Below are 13,478 nucleotides of genomic sequence, written 5' to 3' on the forward strand. Positions count from 1 at the left end.
TTGCCTGCATAGAATCTTATCCTCATTCATCAAATGTAATATCCGATTTGCCATGCGCTAAAAATGGGATTGCATGGAATTATCCAAATATCCATGACCTCATCAACTTGAATCATTTGGCTAAAGATAAAGCCCAGGTAAAAGAATCCCAATGTTGCTGGTAAGTGAATTGCTGCGTGCAACCTCCTTTTTTTATTTTTTTGTTTTATTTTTTAGCATATGAAAGTGGTAAGGTAATTTAGAAAGTTATTAAGAGATAATTATCATGATTAAAAATCACAATATTATCACTCAATTAAAAATTATCTTAAAATCTCACATATCCAACGATCTAGAACTCTGCTTACTCAACCGATAGTGTGAAATTGGGTCCAAACATTGCCCCCCAGTTTCCTTGAGCTTCGGCCAATAGGCCGAATGTTTAAGAAAATTAAGCTTTACAACACTCTATAATTCTACCGAATGCTCATACCCCCGCCGAATATGAAATGGCGCCTCGGTCGTCTTCATCCCACCAACTTGGAGAACCCATAACACAACCGAGACTTGGAGCCCCAACCATGCATGCATATTTATGAAATAGCAGGCATAAACCGAGCGAGTCTTGCAACCATGCGTCCTTGAGCAATGTGTATATAATATAATTTTATTATATGCATTTCTTCCAACATTTGGAGGATGCAGTATGCATTCACCTGGCCCAAATCATGGTAAACCAACCTTGACCATCAAAACGCCATAATGCTTTTGGTCGAGCCCACCAAAATGAGTTCACCATATACTTTTGTTTCTCGGCTACCAAAGTTCTTCTGTGTTGAAATCTGGGTTCTTTCTCTGCTCTTTTTGCCGCACTAAGTAGCCTGCTTGCCTCCAAGAAATATTCACATGAGCACAGTCGTTCGACATGTCATTCGGCCATCTACTCCTCCGCAATTTTAAATTCGATAGCGGCATCCTGAATCCCTGATGTGATACTGCTAATCATGTATACATATATATTAAAGCCCATGTAGAAAACTCAACTGAGCACGTTCTGGAACCATGCATCTTTGATAGTCCTCCCAACGAAGCCATGCATATATAATATTGAATTTGTATGCATTTTTACCACCAAGAAAGAATGCTGCATGTATGCCACCGAATGGCCACCAAAAAATGGCCTACTTTTAGTACTTCCAACCCCATCAAAGCGTATATCCAATTAAATATCATGCCTCTTGGATTACTCCTTTAGTAAGAATGTCAGAGAATGATGATGACTCAGATGATGACAATAGAACAAAAGACCAGGATCACCAACCTCGGTCTAGTTCTTATTGCCGTAGCTTGGAAAATGGAACCTAGCCATCAAACCTCGTGGCCTTCATAGAATTAAACATGCAGCAACGCAGCAAATAATTTCTCTCGGCAAGGCTTAAAATGAAAACTTAGCCGCCGAAATGTCGATATACCGCCGATTATACCACATGTTGCCCTTTTGTTTTCTTCTGCATTGGCAGAGAGGCTGAATGGTTAAGAAAAAAGTTTATTCACTCCTTTTTTTTGTTTTTTTTTTAGTACGAGGTACAAGGTTAGGATGCTTGTTGCCCCCTATTTTCTTATGCATCATCGGTTCAAACAGCCAGATGGATAAGAATATATAAAAAGAAAACTGAAATCTAATATATAGGAATAAAGTGGCCGATCCATGAGAAGGAGGAGGCCAACAATGTTTTATTCCTAGTTGAGATCTTTTCATATTAAAATTTTCAATTTGATTTTGCTTTAGGCCAAATAAAGATTAATCTCTAAATACTCTTGACATGGTGAAATTTTTTTCATTTTCGACTGCCGAATGTGTTGAACAATTATTATGCCCCCCCCCCGGGCATAATAATTTCGCCAATTTCGGCTCTTAACTCGAACGACTCAGCCAAATGAGATTTCTCTATATTGGCTTTATCGCCAATAACCATGTCAATTGGTGTAGTTTCAGCGTTTAAGACCATGTCTCCAATTACCATATCAATTGATGTGGCTTTTTCATCCGAAGCTGTGTATCGGCCTTGTTCATCATTGGAACAGTCTTCTGACGAATCATTTTCTAAGTCGATTTGTGGCTTAGAAACTTGAACTTTTGCTTCTAGGCCTACCACAATTTCAGTCTTGACCAAAAAAACAGGTGGCTTAGGTTCTTCTTCGACCGTCTCGACAATCTTCTTAGGCCGAATGTTGGTTGTGGCCGGAGCGAAAAATTGCCCCTAAGCCTTCTGATATAACCATTCTTCAAATGGAATTGATTTGAACCCAAATGGCATTTTTTATCGAGCCACTCGTAAAATCGAGCTCTATCTTCATTTAACCATTGATCTTGTCAGCTGTGATGAACCTTCACCTTTATCATTTGAGAGAAATTTTTTTGCCTTTCTTCATTCGCTTCAACGATCCGATCAATGAGTTTTTGTTGGTCGACAATTTCCTTGAATAGATGCCCGATCTCATACTGATTGTGATCTTGACATATCATGTGAACTTCATAGTTTTAGCATTGGGTCCCACTGGGCATGCAAAAATATTGACCCTAAAAACTACCAAGCCTACGTGTCGTGCATGCCGAGTAACTAATGAGCTACCTACATCCTTTGGTTGATGCGGGGTGTGCCAACTCGTCAGCCGAGCTCGACCAAGGAGTAAAATTTGTTGATGTTGCATTGAATGCGCTACTGACTTCTTGATCTTGTAACTGTAGCTGGGGAAGGAATACGTCTCGGCCTTCGGGTTCTCGAGCCTGAAGACAAGGCTGCTAATAGGGGTATATTTATGCAACTTAGTTAGCTTGTTTTCTTGCATTTACATAGTTTGTTTCCATTTATTATAGTGTTTTAAGTTATTTTCGTGTGTTTGTAGGTCCTAATGGCAAAAGAAGCAAAAAAGTGCATTTTAGAGCTATTTGGAGCAGTTTTGGGCATGGAATAGATAGCTTGCATATGGAGTAAGATGGATGGACAAAATTAAGTCAAAAGAGGTTACGAACATGCTACAAATCTAGAGAAACAAGTTCAAGACAAAGAAGATAAGGAAAGAGCAAGAAACATGGAACATTATCCAAAACAACCTTATCTTATCCGAACCTTATCCTATCTTATCCTATCCTAATCTTGTTCCACCTTAATTTTAGCTGCAAAGAGGACTTAATTTCAGATTTATACACCTAGATATATGGTTCTAGAACACCTTATATGCTCCTAAAAGGGTGCCGTACCCTTCCCCTCTTAGAAGTCCTAATTTCTGCCACAAAACACATTGTTTCTAAATTCCCTAGAAAGTTAGCGCCTCTCCCTCTTCTAGAAGCTCTAGAACCTGCAATCTTTTTCCCTTTCCTCCTTGGTCTTTGCTTTTTCCCTTTCCTCCTTGGTCTTTGCTGTGTAACCTTAGTCCTTTTCCCCTAGGATTGTGCAATCATTTTCCCTTCAGAAATTGTGCAAAACCCTAGCCTATAAATACATGTCTTTGCCGCATATATCATCCATCCATTCACTCATATTCATTCATACATTCAGCCATCAAACACCTTAATTCACCCTAGTGCCGCAGCAAGGAAGGATGGAGAAGAGGACTTGTGCCATGCTTGCCACCATCCAAGGAGGGTTCGAAATCTGCCATTGGAGTGTGGAGTGCTTCTGGGTTCTTTCTATCCTTAGTTTTAGTTCAATGTTTATTTTAATTTGGTTTTCAATTATGATGAACATGAGGAACTAATTTCTTTATAGTTGGAGGTGAATTCAAAGCCATGATTATATGTTTTATATGAATTGATTACATCTAGTTATTGTTTCTTAAGTCTTGAATATGATTTGCTTATCTAAGTTATCAAAACTTGTTTATGTATGTTGATTGAGGGTTGACACTTAATTTGCATGCATGAATTTAATGCTAGAGTATAAAGGAGTTTCACTTAATCGTTATGAACTTATATTCACAAGTAGTGGAAGTCACTAGTCATGATTGTGTTAAGTAAATCCTTGGTATGAGTATCATGCTTTTCATAGTTACAAATGCCTTGTCAATGCTTATGGTTTTCAAAGAACTTAATGACCTTTGGTATGTCTTTCTATCATGCTCTTCATAGTTAGGGAACTTGATAAGGATAATTTGGTTGCGATGCGTATTCCATCCAATTTAATGAGTTAAGGAAAATCTGAAAGTTAATTTGTGCTTTTCATGGTTAATTTGGGTCATTGTCATTCATAGTCTAAATGAATAATAACTGGAAATTGGTTTATATGCATATGTCATGTGTAGAGAATGACCCTCTAACTAGCCTTTCACCCTTTTTAATTCACCAAATTCGTTTTTATAAAGTGTTTTATGCAAAGTTTATGTTTTAAGTTTTAATTTCATCAAAAACATTCCCCCTTTCCTTTAGTCTTGTTATTTGAGTCAAAATTTGTTTTCTTTTAGTCTTTTGAGTCAAGTTAAGTTTTATTTTCATCAAAATCACTTGTTAGGTCTAGAATTGAGTTTTTTTTATTGTTTGTTGCTGTTTTGAGTGTTTTGAGTTAGTTTTGAGTCTATAGAGTCTAGTTTAGTGTTTTTAAGTCTTATTTGTGTTGATTAGCATCCCAAGTTAATCCCCGGTCTAGAACGATCCCTACTTACATATATACTACAATTGTCAATAATAAGGTTTAATTTGTGTGTCAAGTTAATTTTCACATCAGCTGTTAGTTCTGCGAAGTTCAATATCAAATTCGACTTTCGATGGCCGAATGCAGTAACCTGTAACACCTCACTTCGCCGAGATGGTTAATGAGATGACCTCTGCTAATAAGGATTCGAAAATCCTTCTCGACCGAGACTTGGATAGATAACTAGTCGGCCTCGACGCAGTGCTGTTTACCCAAATTGAAGGTGCTCCAAGAACGGCTGATTCTACAGCAACAGTGCTGTTTATCCAAACTGAAGATGTCACTGGTTGCCTTCACAGTGCTGTTTATCCAAACTGAAGGTGTGTTGGCGGAAAAAGAAAATAAAAAAAATCTCAAGATGTTTGAGAGGTTTGCGCAGGGCAATTTGTGTGTTGAATTGGAGAGGGCCTTTTATGTTGCCACTGCCTCTCTACTTATAGTTCATTAGTAGCCTTGCCGTCGTAAATTTCAAGATAATAAGAACATTATCTTTCAAGTACACATATTCCTGCTTGGCACGACTTGATGATTCTGTAGAGTCCAATCGGGATTCTATTACTTCCCGAGTTTGATAAAGATATGATAGAATTATAGTTACACTAGAAGTTGTCAACTATCCCATTGACTCACACTTTGTACGTTGCCTGCATGGAATCCCATCCTCATTCATCAAATGTAATATCTGATCTGCCATGTGCTAAAAATGGGATTGCATGGATAGAATTGCATGGAATTATCCAAATATCCAAGACCTCATCAGCTTGAATCATTTGGCTGAAAATAAAGCCCAGGTAAAGGAATCCCAATGTTGCTGGTAAGTGAATTGCTGCGTGCAACCTCCTTTTTTTTTTTTTTTTTTTTTTTTTTTTTTTTTTTTTAAGCATATGAAAGTGGCAAGGTAATTTAGAAAGTTATTAAGAGATAATTATCATGATTAAAAATCACAATATTATCACTCAATTAAAAATTATCTTAACATCTCACATACCCAATGGTCTAGAACTTTGCTTATTCAACGGCCTTAACTACTCGGACCGATAGTGTAAAATTGGGTCCAAGCAGATGGATAACAAGAAATTATCTCGAATGACAGTGGCTGGATTGTTTGGGTTCGTATCATACCAATGACACTTGAAAAACATGACCTCATTGTGATTTGTGTGTAACAATTCAACCACAGTTATAAGTTTGATGTAGAGAAAAGTATTTGTAGTTTCCCTCGAGATAAAAACTCCATTGTTTTGAGTGCACAATTTATCGTCTCGTTTCGCTGTCAAAAATTTAATTCCATTCACATAACAATGAGAGTACGTTTCAGCTCTACTGGGACCACATGCCAATTACAAAAATTTTTTGTGGAACAAGGGGGATTGTCTTCTCTCAATCGGCTCATCTAATAAAATTCAAATAACACTAGATATTAAATTTTTTCAACAAACAAAAACAATAAAAAAAAAAAAAAAAAAAGGAGGCATGAGAACTTAATTTATTTATTTTTAATACAAAATCATTGGTATACCCATTAAACTTAAATTAACTCTGATGGACATAAAAACTTGATAAAATTGAAAAGGAGGGGGGCAGTGATAGGAAATAGCGTGAATTTAATGTTTAATTGCTGCAGCCGAAAGCAAAACTTTTGAGTTTTGATGTCACTTACATTAGTCTCTTGTATTAATAATAATCCAAATTGGTAGGTTAGACTTTGTATCCAAATTCCCTTTCCCAACAAAATTGAGCTTGAAAAGACGCCGCTCTTATTGATGTTCAATCCATGCACGGCTTATTTCCCACAGCTTATCAATCTTAAGAAAAGTCAATTATTTTACAAAAATAAAATAAATTAATCAAAGTTATCTTTTGCATATAAAATCTATTTCCCACAGCTTATCAAGCTTCATATAAAATCTTAAATAAATAAGCTTAACTAAGTTGATTAGAGCATTGTATTCAATGTTTTCTTTCAACATGCAAGTTCGAATCATTCTTGTCGTAATTTAGATAAATTTAGTATAATTTGTATAAAAATAAAAACAAAAACTTAAATACGGAAGACATATAATGGCTTAGACACAATTATAATACGGAAATGCATTTTATTACATATTGTAGGCTACATCAAAGATTGCATTTTACAACTGGCCTTGCCACATTCTTTCTACAACACCTTGTGCTCAACTTGGCGAAATGAAAAAAGCATTTCTCTAGTATCATTGCAAGCATGGACTCCATGTATCCTCATGACGGCCCTCCCCTTTCTAACAAAATCTTATATGTTTAGACGATATATAACCTCTCTCACGCAATGTTGAAACCTACCACTAATAGTAGCGATAAATACCTGCTATAAAAATAAAATGACATATGACCGACACATACAATAACTTTATATCTTTATGACCCTCCTCTTTTTTTAACCCTAGATTTGATTAGACTCTAAGTTCAGCTTGCCCAATATTGCCACTGTCATTTCCACCTTTTCCTTCAAACTTGATATACTTATACCATTTGGCACATAATACATAGACCAAAAGATCAGCTGTTGTCAAAGCTGCTAAGAGAAAGTAGAACCTATCCAAATGGCCTTTGTTAAGGTTTCCAGGGATCCATCCTGGCATGTCTTCCCTTGCAGAAATCTTCATCACAACTGTAACAAGTAAGCTACTCACGTAGTTTCCAAGTGAAATTGAAGTCATACAAAGTGCACTCCCAAAGCTCTTTAATCCATCAGGAGCTTGTCCATTGAAGAACTCCAGTTGACCAACATACATGAACACTTCCGATGCTCCTATAAGCATGTACTGAGGAACTTGCCAAAATATGCTCAATGAACTTGGATTTTCGCAATCAATGTTGCAGTCTTTTATCGCATACTTTAACCTGAACAACTCTACGACTCCTGCTGAAATCATCGCCATGATTGCAATAACAATACCAATCCCCATCCTTTGAAGCTCAGTGAGTCCTTTTTTCCACAGTCTGGCAACAAGAGGGTCAAGAACTCGCCTGTAAAAGAAGATAAAAGCTGCTACGCTGAGAATGTCGAAGCTTGACATACCGGCTGGGGGAATGTGGAAGCTTGAAATGGTGGTCTTCATTGCAGCACCTTGTTCTACAAAAAGTGATGCCATTTGAGTAAAAACTACAGAGTAGAGAATTGTGCACAGCCAGATTGGTAGTAGTCTAAGTATGCATTTCACTTCTTCTACTTGTGTCACTGAGCAAAGGCGCCATGGATTTTGAGCTCCCTTGCCCATTTGATTCATCTCCCTTGATGTGATGATTGCTGCTTTATCCAGGAATCTGGCAAAGATTAACATGGATCAGTTGAAGGATTTACCATTGGTCATATAATTAAGCACATGTATTCTTATTACTTTTAATACAAAAAAAAAAAAAAAACCAAAAAAAAAACCATCATCACTTTGTACTACATAGCAATGTTTTTATTTTAATTAATAGGTTTATTTGGAGTATTTTTGGCAGTTCACTAAGCATGTTTTTAAAGCGCTCCTGAGAAGAAGAATCTCATAAAGAAAATGTTCCCAAAGAGATTCATGTGACTAGTGAAATTATCTATTAAAATCTAAAAAACATATATATAACTTACTTGAATCCGTGGGTGTGAACTATTTTCCTACTCTCATTTGAAGAGCATTCCTTCTCATCCTCTCCATCGTACAAATCCTCCCCACTTGGTGTCATTTCAACCTTCCATTTTCTTGTTGCAGCGACGATTACCCGAAAAAACCTAGAGAGAGGGTTTCCCTGAGGCTTGAAATGCCTGTACATTGGTGTACCGCATAGAAACAAGACCAAAGCCATGGCAGCAGAGCCAGTAGATACCCAAAACCCTAGAGTCCATATTCCCTTATCCTCAAAATATCCCAAGATTGTGTTTGAAAAGAGAGAGCCAAGATTCAAAGCCAAGTAGAAGTAGCTAAAGAAGGATATCTTTGAGTGCCGTTCATTCGGGTCCTCCTCGTCAAACTGGTCTGCCCCAAATGTAGCTATGTTAGGTTGGTAACCTCCATTTCCAAGTGCAATAAGGTATATAGAGATGTAGAACAATCCGATTTCAAAGGTCGAGTGTTCTCCACAGGGAGACTTTTCATCACCACAGCCTTTAGGCTTAAGTAAGAATATATAGGTCGATATGGATAACAATGACAAACCCTGCTCAATGGAAAAGAAAATTTGCATGAGTATACTTGCAAGAAATAAAAGTAATGCTATGACAAACTAGTATGCCTAAATGAGAGAAAACAGAAGACAGTCTAGGGTTTTCTTTCTAATATATCATCAGATCTATCTATGAAGTGAATCTCATCTTAATTTGAGGAAAATTACTCGAGCTTTATTAATTTTTTATTAATCCTAGTTAGATATTTTGCTTACCCATTTTGCCACAAAGTTGAGCTTACTTGTCTCACACTTTTTTATATATATTATTCAGGCAATTGTTTGCACTAAATTAATCTCAACTACGAGGAGTGACATTTTAACTTGGGTATAGGAGGGAAGAATACCCTACTCAAACAAATTACCTACGACTAGATTTGCTGAACTGGTGTCACTTGGATGAAAGGATTGAGCTCAAACATACAAATTTCATGTACATATACGTAATCATTTTTTCAAGGAATCTACTACCTATTTTTTCGAGAATAAGCAAATTACTAGTTTGGATATTAAAAAAAAAAAAAAACCGAATGAGCTGCTTTAATTTTCAAAAATCAACTAGGAGTTTTGGTATGAGTAAAAATCACACCAATTGAATTCATATTTGTACTATATTTCTTTCAATAAAACCATGGATTCCATTTATTGACGAAAAAAAATGAGGTTAAACCAGCAAAATGATTAATATAGTTATTGGATTTTAAGCTAGTAATTAGTAAATAACTTACAATGACATAAATAACTTGAAATATAGCACAAGTTTTGTACCTCCCCCAGTAAGAGTCACTGAGGAAGGCACCAAGAAGAGAGAATAAGTAAACTGTTCCAGTCCATTTGCTGACGTTATTTGCAGCCTCTGCGTTGTCTTGACCCAACACTCTTGTCAAAAACAATACCAAGTTCACTCCTACTCCAAAGAACGCCAATGTTGCCAGCCCTTGATTTACTGATCACGATTGAGATAACATTTTATCAATTAAAAAAACAGGTCAATTGTGTTACGAAACGTTATTAATTAATTAGGGATGTTATATTATGATATGATGGTTGCACAACCAAAAATGAGGGTCAATGAGATCATGGATATAAATGTGGCAGCTAATCACAATAGCCACGTTGGAAAAAGAAATCACAATAGCCACGGATATCCTATGTGGCTACATATCATCATGTTGAATTATATGGACTTGTGAATTAACTTGGTTCAATACAATAGTGTGAGATCTGTCTTAAGACTTATGATGTGAAATAATGATATGGAGAAAAAACGAACTCAAAAATATCACATGATTTTGATGATCCAACTAATCAGACAATAGAACTAAATAAGAATTATGTAAAGTTAAATTTTCTTAAAATTACAAATAGTTAAAATATACAACAAATACTGATGTCACTTAGTACTACGGTCTAATAATATTTTCTTTTGTAAATAAGAGTTCTTAGGTTCGATTCTCGTCAAAGGTGAATTTGAACTACATTATTACTAGCCCATTATAAAACTTAACCACTTTCTTACTGTTTTAGTGTAAATAATATTATTTGTTATAAAATATATATATACATACACACACAACAAATACTGACAAAATATGACATTTGAAATCTAATGTAACTGCTTTTTGGAAAAGTTGTTGGAACAGTGAGAATTTCCTTACAGCAGACAAATTTCTTCCACACAATAAAGAAATTGATATTTATTTTCAGATTAAAATAAAAAACTTAACCTAAACATTAGTTAATAATCCAAATAAATAATCGAACCAATCTTGTTACTAAACAGTATAATCATATATAATTAATTACCTAATATGAGAATCCCAGCAACCCATCTTCCAGTTCTTCCTCGGACAGCAGGGCGGCCATGCCTATCAGTGGTTCCATCGAGGGTACAAACATCTTTTATCTTCTGGTTCTTTTCTTCTGCATATCGCTGAAAATGTTTGAATTTATAACAAAGTTAGCTAGCAATACGTATATCCTTCTAGTAGATACAATAATTGAGACGTACGTTTGGAAGTTATGTTCAACAATTATATTTTTAAGTGATATCCAAGTCATCAATGCACCTCCGTTAGAGCATTCAGCAATTTTATTTGGAAGTGTTCTTAATTAAGGTCACACAACTTCACATCTTACCAAGTGAATATGTAACATCCAACATCGTTCAGGAAAGTGGATTATGTAAGCCTTATATGTATATTCTCATTTCTACCTAACACGAGGCCTTTTGGAAGCTCACTGGCTTCGGGTTCCGTAGGAACTCCAAAGTTAAGTGAGTTCGCGCGAGTGCAATTCCAGGATGGGTGATCTACTAGAAAGTTCTCGTGTGAGTTCCCAGAAACAAAATCATGAGGGCATGGTCGGGGTCCAAAGCGGACAATATCGTGCTACGGTGGAGTCGAGCCTGGGCCGGGTTGTGACAATTTGGTAGAAACAAAATCATGAGGGCATGGTCGGGGTCCAAAGCGGACAATATCGTGCTACGGTGGAGTCGAGCCTGGGCCGGGTTGTGACAATTTGGTATCAGAGCCAATCCCTGGTCGGAAGTATGCCGATGAGGACATCGGGCCCCTAAGGGGGGGGTGGATTGTAACATCCCACATCGCCCAGGGGAGTGGATCCTGTAAGCTTTATATGTATATTCTCATCTCTACCTAACACGAGGCCTTTTGGGAGCTCACTAGCTTCGGGTTCTGTAGGAACTCCAAAGTTAACCGAGTTCGCGCAAGTGCAATCCCAGGATGAGTTAACCGAGTTCGCGCAAGTGCAATCCCAGGATGAGTGACCCACTGGGAAGTTCTCATGTGAGTTCCTAGGTCGGAGCCCAAAGCGAACAATATCATGTTACGGTGGAATCGAGCCTAGGATGTGAGAACAATAATATATAAAATAACCTTTAATTTTCTTTTGGAGTACATAAATTAAGATATTAATTTGCTCTTTGTGTACACGTCATTAACCTGCATGCACTACACATTGATAGAGTAGGTAAAATACATTCATAAAATTATTTGGACTGACAAAATTGACAAACTTGCTCACGCATGTGGAAACATCTATTCTGTGAGACATTATTCTGAAAATCCATAAATATGTTAGGGTGGGTGATCACATCTGGAGGCAAGCAAAGCTTCAAGGTGAGTCATCAACGGAAAATTGATAAACACATCACCAATCGATAGTAATTAGTAAATATGATACATGTAGCAAGTAGCATTGCTTGCACATCAAAACTATCCTATACACGTCACTTATCTATATGCTATATATCACCTTAGTTTATGGTAAAGATAAAAGAGAGGAACACAAAATTCATCACAAACCTGGTCCTTGCAAACATTTAAACAAGCCATTGCTGCATATTAAGCTGAACTCTCACAAGAACTAGGTAGCTAGCTAGCACCCCCCGCAAAATAGTATGAGAGAGTGAAACGATTGGGAGAATAAAAAGATGAGTAAGAGAAACCAGGAAAGTGAAGAACCAATATTGGTGGAACAAAAAATAAAGCACTAATGTTTGTCTGGATGTACCAGGCAAGTAGGAATGAGGGGTTGTATATATAGAGGATGGGAAGGTTTAGTGAACGGCTACGATTACATGCTGAAAGATACGTGAGAAATTGAGATAAAAAAATGCACAGCTGGTTCACAGGAAAATTAGTCGATCGAGCAAGTGACAAGGAAATCCGTAGGAAGCAAACATGGAAACGGATAGGACTAATTAGGTACGGAGCGGACTTCTCATTTGGGGGAAAAGAAGCGTGACATTGTTGGATACAGTAAGCCAGCATATACCATCATAGATAGGCGACTAAGTCGATGACTTTTTCACGTGAATACAACAAACATCGTGACTTGGCGTTACCTTAGGGATTGGTTTATTAGAAAGCTAGCAAAGTTTAGAACATTCAATTCGAGTTGAAATTTTCATGGCTATATTTTTTGGGACCACCGACTCCACTTTGGTGTACCGTTTTATGAAGGCCAAATATATGTTGTGGTCTCATGTGGTACCAGAGCTGCAGAAGAAAAGGAATTAATTTGCCGTCAATGTGGATGATAAGATAAATTCTATAATTTAAAAAATAATAATGGTTGTGACTATGGGCTGTCTTTGACATCGACATGTTTGAAATATGTAATTGTTAATTTTCCGCACCACTGTTTTTAATATAATATTTATATTTTCGGCGGGATTTAAATTTGTTTTTTGATTTGTTTTAATGCTTATATATGGTTTCTTTCTGTGAATTGAAGCACCAACAAAAGTCATACTATATAATTGCGTCCACTTATTTTTGGCTGCTTTTGTGGAGTTTATTTGACTGTGAAACTTGAGCAGCCTTGTATATGGCCTGACTTGCAGGACTAGATGGAGTAGTAGCAACGCTTACCAATGGTGGTGTAATCCTTTTCTTTTTAATGGTTTTATTGGCCATAGAGAGATGATAGTAAATTAGTAACAGAAGGTCTTTTGGCCATAGAGAGATGATAGTAATTGAAGAAAATAACCAGATAAATCCGAAAAGCTGATCAAAACAACGTATCAGCTACTCTAATCTCGACAAATTACTGGGAGCGGGGTACCAGTTTAATAAGTATTCGGATTTTTTCGAATTTCAAAAT

General features: G+C 36.6%; 1 protein-coding gene across 1 annotated transcript; it reads right to left on the reverse strand.

Moving 5' to 3' along the window:
* Positions 1-6,723: 6,723 nt before the first annotated feature.
* LOC137746706 (protein NRT1/ PTR FAMILY 7.3-like) lies at positions 6,724-12,371 on the reverse strand. Its single transcript, XM_068486714.1, has 5 exons — positions 12,176-12,371; positions 10,656-10,782; positions 9,578-9,795; positions 8,278-8,843; positions 6,724-7,970 (listed from the first exon to the last, which is right to left on the reverse strand). The coding sequence occupies exons 1-5, from the start codon at positions 12,203-12,205 to the stop codon at positions 7,097-7,099; spliced, it is 1,815 nt and encodes a 604-aa protein (XP_068342815.1). The 5' UTR covers positions 12,206-12,371; the 3' UTR covers positions 6,724-7,096.
* Positions 12,372-13,478: the final 1,107 nt, after the last annotated feature.

Source organism: Pyrus communis, chromosome 10 (assembly GCF_963583255.1).
Source record: "Pyrus communis chromosome 10, drPyrComm1.1, whole genome shotgun sequence".
NCBI lineage: Eukaryota > Viridiplantae > Streptophyta > Magnoliopsida > Rosales > Rosaceae > Pyrus > Pyrus communis.

Coding starts and splice junctions, on each gene's coding strand:
- LOC137746706 (XM_068486714.1), bottom strand. CDS start 12,205: ATGGCTTGTTTAAATGTTTGCAAGGACCAG. Junction 10,783..12,175: donor TAAATGTTTGCAAGGACCAG/GTTTGTGATGAA, acceptor AAACATTTTCAG/CGATATGCAGAAGAAAAGAA. Junction 9,796..10,655: donor TGCTGGGATTCTCATATTAG/GTAATTAATTAT, acceptor AATCGTGATCAG/TAAATCAAGGGCTGGCAACA.